Source organism: Mesitornis unicolor, unplaced genomic scaffold, assembly GCF_000695765.1.
Source record: "Mesitornis unicolor isolate BGI_N332 unplaced genomic scaffold, ASM69576v1 scaffold4616, whole genome shotgun sequence".
NCBI classification, from domain to species: Eukaryota; Metazoa; Chordata; class Aves; order Mesitornithiformes; family Mesitornithidae; genus Mesitornis; species Mesitornis unicolor.
In genome coordinates, this window is record NW_010188753.1 from 1 (window position 1) to 22769 (window position 22769).

Sequence of the window (22769 nt, forward strand, 5' to 3'; positions counted from 1 at the left end):
GGAAAGGAGCCGCCCGGTCCCGGGGGTCGTGTGTGGGCAAGGGGTCGTGCGCGAGTGGGCTCGGAGGGGTGCGTTAAGGAGAAGGGCGCCTGGCGGGGTCAGGCGGCTCGGAGGGGGAAGAGCAGAGAGGCGGGGGAGTTGGGCCGTGGGTTGTTGTCGGCAGAGGGGTGCTTGGAGAAACGAGGGGGCCGAAAGCGAGTGCGTGGAGTTGAACCGTGGGGACACGCAGGGAAGTATCTGAAAGTGGGAGGAGAGGCGAAGGGTGGAAGAGATGAGTCCTGCGATGGGGCTGGAAGTAGCGTGGCAGTGATGGATGGGCTGGACCGAGGGACGAGCGCCAGGCTGTGGCAGGGGGGAAGGGGAACTTCAGCACCTCGCCGTCACCAAGGGTGTTTCAGGACTTCAGATACCTGTTCTTTCCTATGGTGGTTAGCAGGGAGAAAGGGTGCCGTAATTCCTAGCCAGATAAGCTGCCGGATGTCATGCTATGTGACGTCTGGCCACGCTGCTTACCCTGGTAGTACCAAGTCTTGATCCTTTCCTTGACTTGTTACTGGGTGACAGGGGGAAGAAGACCCAAAAGCACTGCTTTTTTAGTTAGTCTGAACTCTTTTCAACACCTACAACTCACAGTTCTTCAGGGCATTGTATCCCTTTTTGTCATCTTTTTTCTTTTAAAGAAAATGCAGTTCTCCTGTTTACTTAATTGTCTGTTAAACACAGGCACTTGTATGCTTGAAGGGAAGCCAAACACACAAGACAAATTGCCGAACAAGTTTCGGAATATAACAAGGGGAAATAAAATGCTTAATAACCGCATGTGGCAAGAAACTCTGGGAAAGGGAAGATTTTAATGAATGACTCAAGTGCAGAAATGTTACTGAGCTGTTTCCAGTCTGTTTCTGAATTGGCTGAGAAAGATGAGGTGATAAGCCACAGCCAGAGTTTAAAGGAAGAGCAGCATGACTAAATGCCTACTATACTTGAACACCAGTTCTGAAAATGAAAAGCCCGAAGCTTTTTGTTGGTATACCCAGTATTTGCTTAGAGCAAGAAACTGGCTGATAACTTGGTATCCTGTTTTCTTCGAAGAAAATCTATTCCCCTGTTAGCAACAGGATCATTCTTTTGTGTATCAGGTCATCAAAATCCTACCTATTTTATTACAATTCTGCTGTATTCATTTTTTTTAATTAGACCTTCATTTATTTAGCCCTGAAAATATTTAAAAATGACTTTTCTGTTTGACTGCTGGAGTTAAGTAAAATACACTAAAGATGTTCAATTTAGTAATTTAAGCCCAAGATTTAAATGTGGCTGTTCTCTAATTGATTAGTGCGTGGGAGCAGATTTGCTGTCATCAAATAAAAATAGAATGGCTGCCTGGCCATAGTATTTGCCTGCTTTTCTTTATTTTTTTAATCTGTTTTTGTGAGTTCTCTACTCACCTCAGCTAATTGTTCTTCAGCAATAAATTATCCTTGTAATATAACAGGTCAGCGTAATCTGGAAAAAAAACCCCAAACCCCAACTGGTTTTGCTGTGGGCAAATGAATGAAATCACTTCAGGCTTGAGGATTTTTTTGATTTCCTAGAAGAAAGCGTGAGGGTTAGTGAACTACTGTGCTCTTTCCATAAAACGGTTTAGAAATTGGAATAGCTGTTTAGAGTTCAAGTTTGACAAACAGCCGCATTTGCAATGTCCCAAATGGCCTTTGAGGGTTGAGGGTATAAGGGTTGTCCTTTTTGTAAAACTGAAACAGGAACAGCTGTACCAAAATGATAAGTTCTGCTTTGTTTTTTCTAACAAGAGCAACTAATTTGAATAAAGTTTGCACAGTGAAAGGATGTAGATGAGCTAAATGAGTGTTCCTCCTCTATCCTGTTTACATCTTCCCATGCAATCTTAGTCTTTTTCTTCTGTTCTTAGGTAAAGCAGATACCTTCACTTCTGTAAAGCAGAACAGCGCTGTGCTCAGGCCACCTGATCCCAAAAAGTGAGCTGTGTTCATTATGTCAACAGTGGTTTTAAGGCCCAGGAGTGGCCTTTTGGCAGTGTCTGTGGAGTTTTGTAGTAGATGTTTTATATAGTTTCAAGGGGGAACGTTACAATTGCACCTCTGTAACAAGTTCGTGCCTATGAGCAAAAGAGGGTAGGAAATAGTAACAAAACATGTTCATTTAAGCGTGGGGGCTGTTTGTAGATGGTCGGAGTGAGGGAAGTATGTCTGGGTATGTTTTCATTGACAAAGTGCAAATAAAATCTGACTATCGAGTCTTAGCTTAGTCTCTGCCAGCTGCTGTGATTACAGATACCTTTGTATGTGCTATGAGGTACTGGCCCCTTGCTTTAGTCCTTCTGTAAGGGCCCAGAAGAGATTTTCTTCTTCTCCATCACTTGGTTCATACTATGTTCTGGAGCAGCAGCTGGATTAAGGTGAAGTCCGTAAGTGTCTTCATCATTTTAATGATTGTTCTTTTTTCGGGTGCCTGGTTGATACATGCTGGGATTTCAGTAACTGCCTGGTTTGGAGTGATTCCTTTCCGCATCTTTTTGTTGTTCTGGTCCAGGCTTGTGGAGACTGTTGCAATTCTGGATTAGTGTTGATGGGTGTTTCTTCCTTCTCTAGTATCTGTAAGGTGATGCACTCCCTACTATAGTGATTTGCTTTCACCGAATGCCATTTCATGAATTTGCAGCCTTGATGCTGTTTTTCTCTATCCTCCTCACTTCCTCGGCATTATAGTTGTGACATGATAGTTGTCACTTTTGACTTTCTACCTCTGACCTCAAGGTGGCTAATATTTTCTGTGGGATGGTCTTGTTTGGTAGTTTTCTTGGCAAACTTGTATGTTGTTGGAAGCTGACTTTGGTCAAGGCAGTCCTTAAGCTTTACCCCAGTCAGGAGGTGATGTTGATATACCCAGTGATAAAGTATCATTTTGCAGAAAATAAGACTTTATCAGGCTTAACCAAAATAGAAGTTAACGCAGGAATTTCTTTTCCTTGCATCTTGTTGCTTAGGTGTCCCAAAGATGTATCCAGAATATTGCTATTTCAGTTTAATTTAATGGAGTTGCAGGTACAGTCCTAATCTCTTCAGCCATCAAAGGCTTGCAAAGCGATGGCTAACAGGATGGCTCATTATTCTGGTGTTTGTAAGAATTTACTGTAAGAATTGGGCATAAAATGCTACAGTGAACTTAGGATAGCACTGTGGGGTGACAGAAAGCAAGTTGTCTGCCTGTTCTTTAAGCTCTGAAGTGGTTTCCTGAAGTAGTCACCTAAATTGCTTTTATCAGAATATGTTAATGTAGTGCCTGATTAGACTGCCTGAAAGCTGGGAAGGTCTCTTGTCACCACTTCATACTCTGTACACAAAGCTGCAAGCAGTGAAATCTCACAGAGAAAGGAGGGAAAACTGAAAAAAGGAAAATGTGATGGTGACAACATAGTATAACACTAGCATGGGTCTAGGGCACAAATTATTATAGACAAATTGCAGATCTTATACCAGTTAAGAGTTATGTGACAGGATTTTAATTCACTGGAGTCAGTTAAAGATGGGGAGAACAGGCATTAAGATGTTAATTTCTAGAAACATAAAGTAAGTAACAAAGGATTTTATTACCAGTAAGGATTTTTAGCAGGTTTTTTTCTGACATGCAGGATTATTTTTGAAGAGCAAGATGAAGATGGGACCAGAAACAGGACTATTTAGTTCAAAATGAGTCTCTCATTAAAAAAGCAGAGAGAAATGAGTGCTTTTCTTGCACCTAGTTCCAGTTCAAAAGAATAGCCTGGATATAGCCAAGCTGGCCCTGTTCCTGTGTCTCATCAAAGTGTTTGCTCAGCAGGTGGAGTTTGTGAAACAAAGTCCTTTATAGAGCTGGTGGCCAAGGGGTCTAACAAAGAGTAGCACTGCACCCACAAAAAGTCAGGATTTTAGAGTATGCAGTAGCAGTTGGTTAAACCAGTTTCTCAGTGCTATTGGTACAAAAGTTCACAGAATCACAGAACGTTAGGGATTGGAAGGGACCTCAAAAGCTCATCCAGTCCAATCCCCCTGCCGGAGCAGGAACACCCAGATGAGGTTACACAGGAAGGCGTCCAGGTGGGTTTTGAATGTCTGCAGAGAAGGAGACTCCACAACCTCTCTGGGCAGCCTGGTCCAGTGCTCTGTCACCCTCACTGAGAAGAAGTTTCTTCTCAAATTGAAGTGGAACCTCCTGTGTTCCAGCTTGTGTCCATTACCCCTTGTCCTATCATTGTTTGTCACCGAGAAGAGCCTGGCTCCATCCTCATGACACTCACCCTTTAAATATTTATGAACATGAATGAGGTCTCCCCTCAGTCTCCTCTTCTGCAAACTAAAGAGACCCGGCTCCCTCAGCTGCTCCTCATAAGGGAGATGCTCCACTCCCTTCCCTCTGAAGACACGAATTCCCCCCTTTCCTAATCAGCTAAACTCAAAACTAAAGTGTGGTTACACCACGATTTGGGTGACTGGAGGTCATGGTGCAGGTTCAGATTCCAAAACTGCTGTCTGTGGTGGTGAGGCTCAGATATTGAGGTACTCTCGGGGAAGGTTGAGGTTTGCATCTGGTGGGAAGAGATAATGTGGAAAGGTGGCATAAAATATTTGTTACTTGAGGGAGAAGAATGAGATAAAGGAAAACAATGGGAGTAGATGGGAAGGAAACGTTTCACGGTGCGATTTGAGGGTTTTTTTCTTCTCCTACAATGTTATTGCCAAAATTCCCTCCATTCTAGCTACACTTCTACCTTTTTTTTAATATAGCCGAGTTGTCAGCTGGATCAACATAAAATTTAAGTAGACCCACTTGGAATAATACTTTTATGCAATGCTAGAGTGCTGCAGATAAATTGTTTTACCATGAAGCAAACAGATTCTGTTAAATCTGTGTCCAGGGCCTTTAGTGTGTGAGCGCTTGTTTACGGTGCTTGAGAATAGATAATCTCCTGTGGTCCAGTTGATTATTAACCCGGTCTTGGTTTCTGTACAGTTGGAATAATTATATGTACTCAGTTAATAAAAACTCACATGCTCAACTGTTCAAATATTTGCACAATTGGTACTTTCCTAACAGTTTCCTAAACGATTCTTTTGGAGTAATGTGATGCTTGGCCACGTTCAGAAGTAGGAGCTGCTATGTTATTTTTTGTACACCTTGAAGATGTATTTAATTTCTATTTATTAACAATACAGTGCTATACTACAGTATAAAGGCCCTGTAAAATGTGTGGGTTAATTTTGCATGTAAAACTGCAGCGTTTTACATGACCTTTGTTGCAGGGGACGTAATAAGCTGCTGTCCATGTTTTTATGATCATTATTTTAGTTTTTCCCTCCTTATGGAAAAACGATAGCCCCCATCATTGTCTCTCTAAACTTTAACTTACTACCCTGATAACTTTGGACAGATGAATATATTTGGCTCCAATTCTACAGAGTAATTTAGTGGCCCGCCCTTTCACCCCCACACCAAACCAGTTAATCAACCCATAGACTTTATTTGTATAGTTCCTTATTCTCATTGAAACCAACGTCTGTAAAGGTCCTTCTGGGTCGTTAAATCCAGCCCCCCTGAATGCAAGCAGCCTGTGAAGTGATCAAACCCTGCTCCCACAGCCTTTGAAGGCTGGTGAGCCTGAACACGCCAAAACTGCCAACACATCCCAGCTTTTTCAGGTCAGAGTGAAACAGTCTTCAAGGAAAAAAGGCCCTTCAAACATGCCTTGTCAGTGTTTTGTCTCTGATGTGTTGTTTACTGTTTTGGTTTGGGTTTTTTTTCTTTTTGTTTATTTTACTGCTTAAATTCTAGCCCAATCAGAAATGCTTATTCTAATTGTACTGCTGTGTAAGAAACAAGGTTTACTAAAATTGATGAGCTTCAAGTGCTGTAGAAATCAGCAGCTACCCTGCCGTTACCATGCATCCCCAGGCAGAACAGGCTCCTTAAAGTCTGAGCTGCGTCAGGCAGTGCTTGCTTTGTTGTCTGCAGACATTGGAGGTTGTTCCTAGGGCCCTGTGTATGCCTTAGGCGAGACTTGTTTTGCTCTAAGACCTGTGAGATCAATGTTTCGATGTTTCATCCAGAGGTATTGAAAACTTAGTTGTGACTTAATATTTATTACGTGCTGATTGAGAGTTTGGTTGTTTTGAAAGGACATGTTAAAGATCAGTGTGGAAGAGACTGGAAAAAATAGGATCTATTACACTATATATACAATATACCTATATATCTTATAGAGAGAGAGCTATGGATATATAGATATGCATACATATATATCTATACTATTTGCATAAATGTCTCAAAAGAGGATATCTCAATATTGTGGTAACACCTGCATGTGGGAGCAAAAAGTCAATCAACTTCCCCTGAAACTGAATTCTGGAAGTGTCTTGTAGCACATAAATTAGTTTGACATCCAGCTAGAGACTTCAACTTCTATATGTTTGTTAGTCTAGCCAGAGCTACCAAGTTAAGTTGCTGTTTAGCAGAATATATAACTTAACTTTAAAGTTGGAGTTTCGTGGTGTTAAATACAGAAAGCGGCTGCTAAACTCTGTACTGCTGTAGTTTTGACTGTGACTGCTTCCCACTTGCAGATCTCTAGTGATTATCAGCACTTTGGATGGACGAATTGCTGCACTGGATCCAGAAAACAGAGGGAGAAAACAGTGGGATCTGGATGTGGGATCAGGTTCTCTTGTGTCATCCAGTCTCAGTAAACCAGAGGTAAGGCTTAAGCTCTTTCCTGACCAAACCTTTAAAACCAGCATTTTCTGTAATAAAATGAAAACAATTTCCTCCATGTTTGATAGATGTTAAATAATGCAGCAAACTTTAGTGCAGATAAAGTTTGATAGCTGTTCTCAAACTTTTTTTTTTGGAGTGCTTACATCATGTTGCCATTTCAAACTAGAATGTGTCAGCACTTTGGTCTTGCGATTGACGTACGTGATAACTATCAAACTAGATGATGTAATTGAATTTGGAAATTGTATGCAGTTGCTGATTGAAAACAAGTTACTTGTAATTGGAAGCGTACAAAAGGATCATCTGCTTTGTATTACCAGAGTATGTTTTGGCAAGTACCGGCTTTTTTTTTCCTCCCTGAAGAAAAGCAAAAGTCCTTGTGGCTTAATAAATGAACAAAGGATTTTTTTCTCTACTAGATAAGCAGGCTGCCTATGAAATAGAATTTGTTAGCAATGAAATAGAGCGCTGAAGGTCACCCTGAAATACTGAGTGGTAAAGGGTTGCATCACTTCTTGCAGATAAATGGTAAGAAGGAAATCTGAAGAGTTAAATTTCTTCTTTGGTGCTATTTCCACCATCAGTTGGAATAAACTTAGGCTAGAAATTAGAAGAAAGGGTTTTTTCTATTTTTTTTTCTGCACTATGAGCTCCATGAGTCATTCTTTCCTAGAATTGGGAGGAATAAATACCAACTAAGAGGTAGTTTGATGACAAAGTGCATGGTCCTTCACTGTCGTGGATGGTTGGATTTGATGACCAGTCCTGGATCGTTCTTTAGCGTGATGAGCATCAGAGAATGAAAGTTGACTTCAGGGTATGAGCTTCTTGCTTGTGGTTCTTTGTCACTCATGTAACAGAGGTTACATGACCTCTGTTTTGGTATAAAGAGGTTTAAGAAAAGATTTGGTCTGTTGGTGTGGTAGTGTAGGTATGTGAGCAACTGAAAAGTATCTCGGATTGCAGAAGTAATGTGAACGTTAACTCATGTTCCTTTGATTCTGAGACTTATTTTTGGATGCAACTTTTTGAGTCTTGTTCAGATGCATTTTTGTGTTTAAGAAAAAACACTGTGGGCAGGAGGAACTTTCCTAAAAGTACATTCTAGAGCAGAATTTAGAAGAATACAAAAGCTGTAAAGATAATTGTAAAGAACTCTGTAAAGAGGAAGGTTCCAGTTATAAACTGTGGTCCTTTGCAAATGTTTTCTGTACTAGGTACTTAAAATATTATTCTGTTATCTGTTGCTGCAAATAGTTTCTAATGACCACTGTGAAAATAGAACAACCGGTTATAAAACACACTTTTGAAATGTATACCTCAAGTCCAAACTTCATTTTTCAGTACCAATTAAGACACGAGCCCAGGCTTTTACTGATTTCAGGAATGCAAGTGTTTAATACTGTAGAAGTGTTTTTGTTACTCACTGAGCTGTCCAGAGTTTTGATCTTTTTCCAGTGTATGATGACTGCAGAAACTAAAGGTTGGTCCTTAGACAACAAAAACTGTAGTTTGTCCACACAGTCATTTCCTTTTGTGGCTACAAGTTAGGTTGTGGGAGTCACGTAAATACACTTGTAAAGAGAGTTTGTTATTCCTATGGGAAGTTTTCAGATGAGCTTTCAAACTGTTGCATTTCTACAACTGTGGCCAAAGACACTGATGGATTTTGGCAGTTGAGATGCAGAGCCTACGGGAGAACTAATTTTGGAAGTAAAACTTCATTTTGGCCTCCCAGAAGCCGTGAAGCGCTATGAATACGGGCCTTTTTAGACTTACTGTCATGTAAACAAATGCTGTTAAGATAAGACAGAATTTAACAGGAATCAGAAGTGATGAATGCTCGAAATAAGCTACACTTTAAACATTAAAATATTTATTTTAAACATTTAAATATTTAAATGTTTAATCTGCTGTCAGAAACAACTGAAAGACTTCATGCAGTGATTCTTAGACGCTATTTGAGTGAGTAATTGGCCTCATTAAAGTTGTTGGGACAGTTCTGGTTTGGGTCAAAAGGCTAAATTCATTGAAGGCTCAGAGTCTGCCGTCTTCTCACTCTACAGTATTTCCTCTCTGATTTGGGCACGTGATGTGTTAGATTTTACTGTCTCAAACTGTTGAGGCTTTTTTTTTGCTTTTTTCAACACTTTTGGGTTATAAAAGGTCTCTGGGCTGCAACCACAACAATACCTTCATTGTAAACCAGTGTCATATAAACTGTTAACCTACGTTGTCGTGCAAGGAATGGCGGATGAGAAACTCTTCTTGCATTACGCTTGCAGTGTTACAGATTTCTGTTCTTTCAGAGTAAGGAAAGTGTGTGCTGCTGGCTCTTAATTATTTTGATGAGGATATTTTAACTGTGTGGGGTGAGAGTGCCGTGAACTGCAGTTCCAGGTCCTGTTGTAAAAGCATCAGTTTGGTTTCCAAGTGCCTTTTAAAAAGAGCCATTAGATCTTCAAACTTTCAGTGTCTGCTAGAACAGTAGTCACTTCCTTTGCCGAACTGTAAAATGTCAACTTGGCTGTCTGGAGCTCATGTGTTAATTAGGAAAGTGAGGTAGTAAAATTTCAACTGTTCCAGCAGCTCTGTCAAACACTTCAGATCTTAAAACTACTGCTTAAGACACTGACAAGTGAGATGTTCATCATTTGTCATGTGAGCAGATCAATTAGAAAGGAAAGGCTGCTGATCCACTAATTGTGTGTCTGGATAACGAAAATGGTAAAATGCATTCCTCGACTCTAAGCTCCAACAGAAACAACCATGGTCAGGGTGCCAGTGCTGAAAAGGCGTGACTCCACATTTCAGTCTTGTGCATAAGAATTTAAAACTGTCTTTTCCTATCCATTTTCTTCTAATGAAAAGCCCCTCTCTATAAAAGCTGTGTGCTCACAACTCTGTCGTGGTTTAGCCTGGCAAACGGCTCTCAGAAATGCATCTCTGCTGAGCAGAAAATGGATTTCTACAGTACAGTCCTAGCAAAACCAGGACAAACTCCAAGATTTCTTGTTACTTGCGTATCAAGATCGCTTGCTGAAGTTCAGGCTAAAGTCACCAAACCTCAACTTTTCTAAATGGGAGCTTGATAAAAAACACTCTTAATTTACTCTTTAAAATTTAGCTTGGTAATGAATACATCGTCTGTACTTAGACAGAAGAGAAGACTTTTGGGAGAATCAACCTGTTAAAATAATGATGTTTAATCATAGTGCAAATAAAGACCTGTCTGTCAAGCAGTGGAAATGCTTCATAGCACATCATTATGAGACTGTTGTAGTTTACTAATGAGGGTGATGCGTTCTCTTACCTGCATAGCATTATACTAATACACTTAATGGGCTTCTGTCTCCTTCTTTTATGAGGACCTATAATATGAGAGGAATGAAAGTGTGAACTTGCCTGTATATCAAAATAACTGGCCAGTAGTGGCCCCATGGCCGATAGGACAGAGGGACATGGAGAGATGCAGACAATAAAAAAAACCTGTGGTCATTTCAGTGCTCTGGGCAGTGACATTAAAAGTCATGAGCATTGGCTCATGATCTGGCTGATACCAACTAATCTCTAAGTAAGCGTCTTATATCTTTATTTCAGAGGTTGGGGATCATGGGACAAACTGAGTTTCAGTCCACAAGGCTGCCATTTATAGCGGACATGGTAAACATTTCAATTTTCCAGGATACAGTGGTGTAATTGTAATGTTGACAGATTTTTTTGACACGACATCCTTATCCCTCTAAAGGCTTCTAGTGTCTTAGAATTGCACTGTATATGTATTAAATTCTTGCCATTATTTATTGTGATAGCCACGCAAAATAAACTTTTCTATGAACTTAGACATCTGTGTGATCTTTTTTGGACATCTTTTTTTTTTTTTCCTTTTTCCTTCCCTTTGTCAGAATCATAAATGTTTTAAAATTTTCAGTGCTTTGGTTCCCCAAAAGAAATGCTGAATGCTGCTGTGAAATGCCCAGGCACCTGGGAATCACTTCAAGGTGCTGACTGCCTGCGCTTTCCTGCATGTTGGATTAAGCAACATCTGTACTCACGCAAACCAGAGGAGAGCCAAAAGGTGCCCTGGCTTACTTTGAGAACACGGGAAGAAATTCAGCAGCTCTCATCCTTTGGCCTCTTACGCTTTGGTGTAAAAGACATTGCAAAACCCACACTGAAGCGGGTCAAGGCAAGGCAAGAGGTCAAAACGCCCTCTGAGGGGCTAGAATTGTGATTTCTGGACTCTTTTGTGCGTCCTCTCAGAGGTTAGGGAAGGGGGAATAATTTAACCGCCTCTTTGAAAGAGAAATCTCGTGACGTCAGTTTTAGGGAAGTCACACCCATCGCGTACAGTAGCCCTGCAGCAGCGTTTGAGTAGCCTGAATAAAAATGAGGTTTTTGTTTGGTCCGTGGTTTTCTACTCGAGTTATTTTTTGGTTAAGTCACTGCCTGTAAATATCATCCAGCTAAGAGCTGAGATATGTTTGTTTTGAGCTTGGGTTGGGAGTGCTTAAATCTGTCAGTCAGACTTGTTTGAGTACTTTCATTTAAAGAGGTTATTACAGCAGCTGTCAAATACAGTGCTGAATGTTATGAATTTCTGTTAAACCTGCATGAATCGGCTCTGGCTGTGCTGATGGTCAGTGGACAAAACAAAAAAGATTCATTTCAAACTACACAGACATTGTAAGAAAATGGTTTTCTCCCTGGATTCTGCTTAAAAATGAATGTGTCTGTCTAGCTCACTGGTGTTAATCTTAACTTTTAATGTATTTATGTATCTTTAAAGTAGAGAAGCAATCTTCCCTGCTTTGTGTTTGGAGGAATTGCTGCACCGCACAGGCTGTTTGCAGACTTCCATGTAAAAGAGTATCAAGTTAGTTCTCCTCTGCCTCTGAGCATGTGCAAAACTTTCTAAAGCAAAGATTTACTCAGCAAAGCGAAGAATAAAATTCTCAGAATTTCTATTTATGCTGCAAAATTACTTTCCAACTGTAACATGTTGTGCCCAGATGTAAAGCCCCAAATTGCCACTATTCAAGCAGGCAGAGTGTAAATCAATGGACTTGTTATTGAGGTGATGAATCTGGGCAAAATCTGTTTCCTTGTAGGTGAGGTGGTATAATTTTAATTGACTGGAAGAATATTGTAGTAGAGTTCCTTGTGTCCTGTAGCCAATCATCATCTTCGTGTATTTCTGAGATAAATGTAGGACCACCAGATGCTTTGATAGTTGGAGGTGTCATTCCTGTAGAGGAAGGCTGGGGCATTACCCAGTTCTCCATGTATAGGTTTTGTATAATAGAAACGGAATTAAACTGTACTAAATGAAATACAAGATGTGGGGATTGATAACAACAGTGTTGTTGAAGGTTGGAGGCAAGCAGTTTAAAACAGAGGATACTGAGGAGGTCCTGTGCTGGGTTATCAGCTGCCATCTCCATTCCTCTGCAGGGGAAGGAAACGTGATCCCTCTCTGCCTGCGGGTAGAGAGATACGAGCTCCTGGAAAAGCTCATAATGAATGAGAAGCGAGTGTCCAGAATTGTACTTCAAAGGAAGATAAATTCTAATTGCAATTGAGGCAGAGAAGGCTTATTAGGGCTATCAAGGGGAGCGGAGCCTGCATTCTGCAAGCAGGGAATAGATGTGACTGCTCTTTAACTACAGGCGATGTATTATGGCTCCTGATGGCACAGGTGGCTCTTTTCATTTCTGTCGCTGGAAACAAGCGCGGTGTGTGTGGCCGTGGAGAGGTGATAAGCTTGGGAAACTTGCTGGAGAGATCCGAGTACAGAGACTTGCTGCTTTCCTGGTGAAAAGAGAAATGTAATTCTCCTGAAAACAAACTTCTAACAATATTTAGTGGACTGGCAAAAGCCTGATTGTTTAAAAATATTTGGCTAGGTAGAAGTTGTGCTTTCCTAGGCAATGCAACCAAACTTTTAAATGTGAAGTGGTGAAGCTGTGGAGGAGGGGAATGGCTGCCGAGTGCCTGAGCTGACTTAGTGGTTAGAATGATGCAGCATCGTGATTTTTGTCGGGCTGACAAATAGGGCTGTTGCTTAGACAAGTGGTCTTCTGTGTTTATTGAAACCGCACATCTTCAAAGGCAGTCATCTTGGTTCAAAGCCTTGTTTAATTAAAAACAAAAGACTTCCTATAACTGCAGCTCGGTGGCTTTCTTGCTAACGCTCGATGCAGAGAGCACTGATAAAGTGCTGACGCGTGTCCTCTGCTCCTGCTGTGAGGATGTTTGGGGGGACGGCAGCTTCCGTTACAAGACACGTGGGAAGCTACAGAACAAGATCTTGTGGCTCATGTGATAGCAGAGCTCTCAGCCCCAATCCTCACCAGTGATGCTCTGCCCTGAGCAAAGGCAGGAAAGTTTCTCAGAGTCACTCTGGGCTGACGTTTGTCACCAGCTTTTGTCTGTCACGCTCACAGACAGGGTCAAAATGCTGCAAATCTTGGAAAGGCTGTTTGCCATCAGCTTGCTGCTCTGTTGTTTTAGTTATCTTTATAGTAGCTTAGTATTTAGTTACATATGGTACACTGCATGTTTTGTATTGGCTGCTGAGCAGTTCTAGTGTTTACTGATATCAAAATGAATCAACTCTAGTACTGCCTAGACAAATAACCTGATTGAGCACAAGGAGTGGATGAGTTAGCTGTTTGGAGCTCAGCTGTCCAAAACACAACAAAGTGATTTACTCTACCCTAAAGTATTTTTGAACATTCAGCCTATATTTTTATCTGTAAAAGAAAGTACCTGTTTCAAGTGCTAAGCATTTTAGACAGTTTAGCAAATAATTCCTGTCGCAGCACAGCTGCTGACATCTCACTGCTGAATTTCTTCTGGACTTTGTCCTCCATCTGCAGGTAACTATCAGTCTGTCAGTCACTGCACATTTCCTGCGCTCTGTTTTCTTTGCATCCTTGAAAGAGGAGGCTGTGCATGAGTCGTGTTCTGGTTTTCTCCTGTATTGGGCTCTGCTTTCCCATAGGAGTTGCTCTTTGACTTAAATTTTCAAGACACACAGATTCTGTTGTCCTAATGTAAAAAAAAAACCCACACCCTGTCCAGGCAGGACCAGGGGAAGAAATAGCTTAAATCCTGCCCCTCCATGTGGCCTGGGTTTCTGCTGTTGCCCATTGCTCTGTCTCTGAGGAGGAGCATTTTGGTTAGCTCCCAGGTGGTGCTGTAGGAGCCCAGGTAGTCTGCAAAAGAGGGTTAAGGGGGGTAGAGGTGGAGTTAAAACATGATCTTAAAACAACCTAATACAGGAACACTACCAGTTTTGACATGGTGGCTAATAAGCTTCTGTATAGGGCCTGTTTTTGTAGAGGAAAGCTTATAAGCAATTTTCGTTTTCTTCACTAATTTTCTCCCTTATGTGCTACTGGTTTTGAGGAGATCAGTGATGAGCTCAGTAGCAGCAGCACCAGTTTGTCTCAGAAAGGACTGCTCTGAAGTTCCAGAAGACTGTTACAGTCTTTTCTTATTAATAAAACTTGCTATGTTAAAGAGGGGGATGGAATAATGTCAAAATTAAGTCTTTCTTAAAGCTCTGTGTGTGTTTTGTTGGGGATTTTTTTATTATTATTAAGGAGAACAGTTTTTCAAAGTCTGTTGCCATGGCAGCAGAGCAGGCTGGCATCTCTGTAGTCAAAACCCCGAGTCTTGTTTGACTGTGATTAAAGTAACGGTGGTATTTTAGTTTGTTAGTCTTCAGAAGAAGGGTCTGTTTGATAGCACAGCAAACAGTCCTGGGGACCTGATTTCTTTTGAAGCTGGGGCAATCTAGTTAACACGCTGCTGTTCCTCTGTTTCCCTGCATGGCTCTTCAAGAGAGGGCAGAGGACAGAGCAGGACTAATTCTTCTAATGGCAGACTCAAGCTGAACAAGACACTGTGCCCCTGATGCTGGAAAAGAGAGTATAAATCTCAATCCACTGTGCTGCTGTTATCTGTTGCTTTTTACGCTGCTTGTGGAAAAGGCGGTTTTGTTGGGACCCTGGCAGCTTGCCCTTGGTCAGATTTTAAGATCTGAAGTGTACGATCACAACAGAGATACCAACCGTAGTCGTTTATTAACATTATTGGAAGAATATTGCAAGTGTTGCTTTGACAAGATAGAAAAAGGAGTTTTCAAACGAGTTCTCAACCAGGCACAGGATTACAGCATCACTTCATGCGCTCACCATACAAAGAACACGGGGCCCTGGAAGTTACATTTATTACTTGACCCAGTCTTCTCTAACCAGTGTAAAATATTTCATTTTTCAGCTTGGGGGATGGTGGAAGGAGAACAAAGACCATAACAGGTATAAACTTGTGTCACGGGGATCTTAACGTTGGCAGGAGCAGGGGACCAGGTCACTTGCCAAATCCTGTGAACTGTTACTGGGTGAGCTGTACACCCTGGTGGTATAAATCATCCTGAGGTCTGAGAAACATCCACGCTCCCTGTCGCTGTACAGAGCTGCTGTGCCCTTTGGGGGTGTCACACCCCAGCTAAGATAAAACCTATTTGCGTGGCTTCTCTGATGTGCCGCGCTGGCACAGGCTGGCCCTTACCTCTTCAGAGGAGGAGGGCTGTGTAATCCTCCCTCCATAAACTGCTCCATAAAATAACGGATTCATCTGATGTCCAAGTGCAGCCTTTCTCACGGTCCTGGTCATGAAGATGGTCTGGGCATGTACACCAGTTAACCAAAGCAGGAGGCAGTCAGAAATAGGTATCACTTTGTAAACAAGCGTAGTACTGAGATCAAAAGGGATGGGGTTCACAAGAGGGAAAGTTTTTCTAGACAAAACAGCTACCTGTCTGTTGGTATTTCCTGCTTCAGCTTCCTTATTGCCCTTCAACTCATCTCAGAAGGGCATTTTACTGATGTAAATCATGCCCACCCCTTTGCAGCCAATTTTCTTCTTCCTTGGCTGGTTAAACAGCACTGTATGCTCTTTTACCAGTGCTTTAAGCAGTGGAATAGCTTAACAGCCTCTGTTTTTCAAAAGATTGTGCTTGTGCCTGGGTCTTTGTTCTCTTCTTAAGGAAGTGGTGATGTTGTGGGGCTTGCAGAAAGTTTGGAGAAAAATACCTCTAGTTGGCCCCTTCATGCCACTGCGTTCCTGTTTGATTAGAGTTTGCCTGTTAGTAATAGTAAGTACCCTGTGCTTCAGGATTTCTGCAGGTAGCTGAAGGGAAAACAGATGAATCAACACCTTGAAATCCAAGCTGAAGAGGAGAAATAACCTCTTATATTGGAAAGAAGTAATAAATCAGTGTACCTCCCTGTGTGCATATCAAAAAAGGACAAACAATAAATCAGCTCCAGACCAACCTGAACTAGGGACACCTCTAGACCTTGTCTGTGTGTATATATGTGTGTGCGCGTGTGTGTGTGTGTGTATATACTTAATATATAAATGTTTATATGTGTGTGTGTTTGTATATATTTACATATACATATATGTTACCTGAAAAATCTGTAAACATTTATGGTAGGGATACCTGTATTACTGTATGCCTGTGCATTTATTTTAATGTGGAGCATGCAATGACTGCTTTCTCTTTCCCAGATTTGTTTGTGCAGACTCTTGTTCCTACCCTTCAGAGTGCAGCTGCCATATGTGGCTTTTAATATGTTGCCTAGATTAATTTTAAAGGGGCTTAAAAGACATAGTACTCGCTGAGAAGTAGCTTTCTTAAGAACATGCCTGATGTTGGCTTTGATCCTGTTTGTTACAGTGATCCTATTGTAGAGATAATCATAGAGGGAAAAAATTGGTACCCTTATAATTTAAGATCATATAGGTTAATCTTAGTTAATTAGTAACTGCAATGAAGCTTTAGTGGTTTATCCTAAGAGTACGGTTTGAAAACCACAAGCTGAAGTGTTAGAAAAACATAAAGACAAAACACTTCCTATTCTAAGGAAAAGATTTTACCTGTGCTTAGTTATTTCCTTGGAGTTATTGGAAAGTCCAGCCCATCTGAAAATGATAATATTGGCTGTTTTGGCACCGGGCTTGTCTCAGATGAGCCTGCATGTGCACAGGCTTGATTTTTGCTTCATATGATAAAGAGTGTTAGGCACGGGAAATGAATGTCGCACTTACTGTTAAGCAGCTCATGGGAGCTTTAGTACTTCAGCTTGTTTTGATCTTTGTTTACACGATTTTTTTTCTTTCTTATTTTTTTTTTCCCTCTCCGCTGCTATAAATCAACAGCTTTCTTCCCACACCGCCCAACCTGCCGTGGATCCTTGCGTGCGCTGCCCTCCTTTCCAGTAAAGAGTCTAGACAGCAAATTCCCTGGTAGCGTATGCCATTTCGGATCGTTATGCCTTTTTGCTTTTTTGTCAAGGCTTTTTAGAAACTGCATTACCTCACCCGTCGGCCTGGAGATTGAGCAGCCAGCGCCGCTGATAGGGCTGCGGCACCCCGCGCCGAGCCAATGGAGAACTTCGGCTTCAAACTCTTAATGAGCAAAAGAGCAGCGTCTCATTTAGGGCTCGATAGTTAATGTGGGGGTGGTCGGGGTTTTTTTAAGTGTTACTTCTGAAAGACAAGCCACTTAACAATTATGTGCCATATTGCTGACCAGTGAAGCTGAACAAATAGCTATTTACATTGACAGATCAGAGGAATGTGTAAGTGCATCGTGGTAACCTACATTTTCTGTGCCAAGAGATTTGCAGCTGACTGCCTGGGTGACTCACTCCTTGGATTAGGAGATGAGGTAATGCTTTGGAGATACAGGGTGATGTCATCCTTTACCTGAGCTGCATGCCGATGCTCGTGCTAGTACTTTCAAGGAAAAGTCCCTTTGCTGCTTCTGATATGCCAGAGAATGAGCTGCATAACTCGGGTGGGAGTTGTTATGATTAATGTCCTTCTACAGCCTCTGGCTAAACTGCTCTTTTTAAAGGTGTCAGCACAACTGGCCACAAATGCCTTTTGTTATGTGAGGATCTGGGCGCCTGCAAGCATGCACATTTGCATACCTGCCCCATTCTCAAGCTATTTTAGTGAAATATGACCTCTGTGGTAATCAGGTGCAGTCCCCTGTCAGCACCATGTCACGTAATCTCATTTATAGATAGATTCATTTTAAAAGAAGGTGATTTCCACCCCCCCGCCCTATTCTGTTGTGAATTACCACGTTTGTGACCGTTACTAACCAAAATGTCTAGCTTGCACTTACTCACGGTCAGTTTAACCCCATCTGTTCATACTCTGGCATTGTCCTTCAGTGCAGTAGCACTTTCTGCTGCCCTTTCCTGATGTGTTCACCGACAGCAGCTGTGGCTTTTCCCAACCTTTCTCTCCCAATGTCACGCAGGATGTGCTGCTCCCGCAGGCGCCCTCAAGGTTGGGAGCACGGGCAGGTGATCGACCGAAACGGTCTCATTTGTCCTCCACAGCTCATGGGGACCGAGGTTTTAACAGATGAGCAGGCTGTGCTCCGGTGTGAGGGAATTTTTGAAGGCATACGAGCCATGACCTGATTTGACCCATGTCTTGGGAGTATACCAAGAGGAGTACCAAGGAGTACCAAGGAGGGGGGTGGTTAGTAGGTCAAGAAAGGTTCTCCTCCCCCTCTACTCTGCCCTGGTGAGACCGCATCTGGAATATTGTGTCCAGTTCTGGGCCCCTCAGTTCAAGAAGGACAGGGAACTGCTGGAGAGAGTCCAGCGTAGGGCTACAAAGATGATCAAGGGAGTGGAGCATCTCCCTTCTGAGGAGCGGCTGAGGGAGCTGGGTCTCTTTAGTTTGCAGAAGAGGAGACTGAGGGGAGACCTCATTCATGTTTATAAATATTTAAAGGGTGAGTGTCACGAGGATGGAGCCAGGCTCTTCTCGGCAATGATAAGGCAAGGGGTAACGGACACAAACTGGAACACAGGAGGTTCCACTTCAATTTGAGAAGAAACTTCTTCTCAGTGAGGGTGCCAGAGCACTGGACCAGGCTGCCCAGAGAGGTTGTGGAGTCTCCTTCTCTGCAGACATTCAAAACCCGCCTGGACGCCTTCCTGTGCAACCTCATCTGGGTGTTCCTGCTCCGGCAGGGAGATTGGACTGGATGATCTCTTGAGGTCCCTTCCAATCCCTAACGTTCTGTGATTCTGTGTGATTCTGTGATACATGTACGTGTTACTGAGTGAGCTTCATCCGTGTTGGGAATTTGGGTGTGTGGTTCCCAATGTTTTGCATGGTATCTGCTAGTGGAAAATTTCCTGCTCTGGCTCTGAAGTAAGAGCTTCAGGACAAGGGAAACACTTCAGGTGACGCGTGTCAGTGCTGTCCCCAGAGCTCGCAGAGTCACCCACCGAGAGCGTCCCTTGCTCAGCAGCAAATTTTGGTCAGTTTGCACTGCTGCTTTCTCTCTTCACAAACTGGTGGGATGGTCTGCAGCCCTTAGAGCACTCCACGTTACGGTTGTGGCTTCCAGCAAGTGTATCTGCAAGTGGCTGTCTGGCTGCCGCCGACACACGTCTGGTTTGGCTTTTGTATATTTGGAAAGCTGGTTATAAAAAGAACCTTTGCTGTTCATTCTTATGTATAAATGGAATATCTCATATTGCTGGAGGTGAGCATGGGCCTCCAAATTACTTGCAGGTATCTGGACCACGTGCAGGAAGAAACCTCAGAGAGGATTTATTAATGCACAGCAACAGCTGCACAGGCTAAAAGTTGTCATTGAAATCATTATGCATTTCTGAAAGTATCTATTACAAAAACTTTTTGCGATATTATGTTTCTTTGTTGGATGTTTTAACAAGACACTGCAACACGGTTACAGCTGCAACTCTGGCACTGGCATCTGTTGTTTTTAAAAAGGTATTTTCCAAAATCTGCCTGCCTTTGTTTATCAAGATCACAAGGCTGCTCTTGAGTGCGAACGTTTATGTAAACCTTGTTTGTTTGCTGTAATTTTCCACTGATCAGGTGGTTTCTACAAATGACACCTCCTCGCACAGATTTTTGCTCTTTTGTTGGTTTATTCTGTACGTGTATGTATAGGGTGTGCATTTTTCCTCCCCGATGTTGCATAATGCAAAATTTCTTGTGCATCACAGATCTCATGCAATGTCTCTTCCAGAATGTTCGACCTTTTTTTTATCATAAGGTAAATATCTGACAGGGCAAGAACATTCCTCGTTTTGCTTTGTGAAGAACTTTGCCGCTGCTCTCAGAGGTTTATTTCTGTCATCTCTTCAATTACAAGTTGTGCTCCTGAGAGGAGTTTTAATTGTCAGGCATCAGGAGGCTTTTCAAAGCCAGAAAGCATCAGTGTTGGATCCTTTAAGGATCTTAAATACAGTCACCAGCACTGTTGGGTAATTTACCTAATTTTTCTCTTTGAGGCGTGCCAAACGGTGGAAGAAGAGGCATTAGTCATGATTTGAGCATTTACAAGATCTGTCTTTCCCTCCCTGTTTAGGTGAATCCCAACTTCACTTAATGCTGGTGGCTTGTCTGTGACCCAGTTGGAGGACTAAAAAGTCTCATGTTAAAGGGAATTCTGTAGAAGGTGTGGTTTTGGATCCTCACAGTGATTCCTGAAATAATAACAGGAAACCTTTTGGATCTTTTGTATGGCTTCGTAATTCACATCCGTGCCTTGGAGTCTGAGCAGGACTATTTTATTTGAAGTGACTGATGCACATGTACCAGAAGTAGTCTCTAAATCCTGATGTGGAAAGTATCTGGATTTGATGTAATTATGTTGTAGGACACTGGCCAAATGGACAGAGGTTCTGAAAAAGCATTAAAATCTTCCATGTTAATCCATATCCTCAAAAGCCAAGATTATGTGGATTACAGTTTCTCACTGTTCTTGATGGGCACAGCCACTGTGGCTCCACAGTATTAGTTATGGTCTGTCATCCTGATAATGAGTTTCTTAATAAGTCCCTTAGTACTCATTGACAATGACTCATACTTCCGAACTGGGATCTCTGTGAAAATCTCGGTGTAATGGATGAAATGCCATATCCTGGTGAAGATTATGTTTTGACTTGTTGTGTGTTTAGGAAAAAGGCAGTTTTTAAAGGAATGGAATACTTACACGTAAGAAATTCAAGGGAGGATATGTTAGATTGAACTGTCTGGAAAGGCAAAAGATAAATGTGAGCTCTGGTCTCAAAGATAATTGCTCTCTGCTTTACAGGAGGTTAGATATTCTGGGGTAGTCATTAATTGTAAAAGAGTTCGCATACAGCCTCAGCTTTTCTTTTAAACCCAAATTCAGTCTTCTCATCTAGAGAGAATGATGCTGTGCTTAGCAGTAAAATAGCTCTGAAAAAAAACATCAGTGAAGTAGAACTTCACCTACAATGTCACTATCTTGAAACTAGCACAAATAGGCACGCTCTTCGCTGGGTAAAGAACTTTCTGGATGGCTGGGTCCAAAGAGTTGTGGTAGACGGAGTTAAATCCAGTTGGCAGCTGGTCACCAATGGTATTCCCCAGGGCTCAGTACTGGTGCCAGTTCTGCTTAATATCTTTATCAATGATCTGGATAAGGAGATCAAGTGCACCTTCAGTAAGTTTGCAGATGACACAACGTTGGCTGAGTGTGAGTCTGCTCAAAGGATCTGGACAGGGTGAATCCATGGGCCAAGGTCAATTGTATGAGCCTCAACAAGGCTGAGTCCTGCGTCCTGCACTTGGCTCACAGCAGTCTCATGCAGTGCTACAGGCTTGGGGAAGAGTGGCTGGAGAGCTGCCCAGCAGAAAAGGACCTGGGGGTGCTGGTCAGCAGCTGACTGAACATGAGCCAGCAGCGTACCCAGGTGGCCAAGAAGGTCAACGGCATCCTGGTTTGGGAAGTGATTGTCCCAAGTGGTTGTGGTACTGGGCACTGGTGCGGCTGCACCTCAAATCCTGTGTTCAGTTGTGGGCCCCTCACTACAAGAAAGACATTGAGGGGCTGGAGTGTGGCCATGGAACTGGTAAGAGGTCTGGAGGTCAAGAATTATGAGCAGCAGCTGGGGGAACTGGGGTTGTTCGGTCTAGAGAAGAGGAGGCTGAGGGGAGACCTTCTCACTCTCTACAGCTACCTGAAAAGGAGGGTGTAGAGAGGTGGGGGTGTCAGTCTCCCAAGTAACAAGCAATAAGATGAGAGGAAATGGCCTCAAGTTGCACCAGGGAAGGTTTAGATTGGATATTAGAAAAATTTCTTTACCAAAAGTGTTACCAAGCACTGGAACAGGCTGCCCAGGGAAGAGGTGGTCACCCTGCCTAGAGGTATTTAAAAGACGGGTAGATATGACACTTAGGGTTGTGGTTTAGTGGTGGAGTTGGCAGTGCTAGGTTAATGGTTGGACTTGATGATCTTAAAGGTCTTTTCCAACCTAAATTATTCTGTGATTCTATAATCTGCAAGACTTGCACATTGACCAGTGACTGTCTCTTCAGGAATGCTCCTCCCGGTATTGTGTTTTCTGCAGTTAGTTTGAATAGTAATCTCTCAACTGTGTGAGCTTTAAAATGTTTTGCTCAAAGGGGAAGAAGTGCCACACTGAACTATTTTTTAACTTAGAATAGTGAAATATGGATTTGATTTGAATGCCTGAAAGTTTTCTGTTCAGTGTAACTTTGAAAAATCAGACTCGGGGATATGAAACTGTAAAATAGGACACTGGAATATAAAGCAGTGTACTTACTCCAGCAGCATTTCTGTTGCAATTTCTGATCTGTATATTTCCATAAAATTGTGATTAAATGGTAGCTAATTCAATTCTTTTAGGTATTTGGAAACAAGATGATAATCCCTTCCTTGGATGGCGACCTTTTCCAGTGGGATCGGGATCGAGAGAGCATGGAAGCAGTTCCCTTCACAGTTGAATCTCTTCTCGAGTCATCCTACAAATTCGGCGAGGACGTTGTCTTGGTTGGGGGAAAGTCTTTGACCACCTATGGGCTGAGCTCCTACTCAGGGAAGGTAAGAGCCTGTAAAGTTGTTGTGT

At 42.3% G+C, this 22769-nt stretch overlaps 1 protein-coding gene across 1 annotated transcript in view; it reads left to right on the forward strand.

Moving 5' to 3' along the window:
- Window positions 1–6635: 6635 nt before the first annotated feature.
- The window catches only part of EIF2AK3 (eukaryotic translation initiation factor 2-alpha kinase 3), a gene marked incomplete at its 5' end in the record, with an annotated part of 37370 nt that continues 21236 nt past the window's right edge, over window positions 6636–22769 (forward strand). Inside the window, 2 exons of the mRNA XM_010185818.1 lie at window positions 6636–6765; window positions 22550–22744. Coding sequence (XP_010184120.1) covers window positions 6636–6765; window positions 22550–22744 — 325 coding nt within the window. The remainder of the gene's footprint in view (window positions 6766–22549; window positions 22745–22769) is intronic.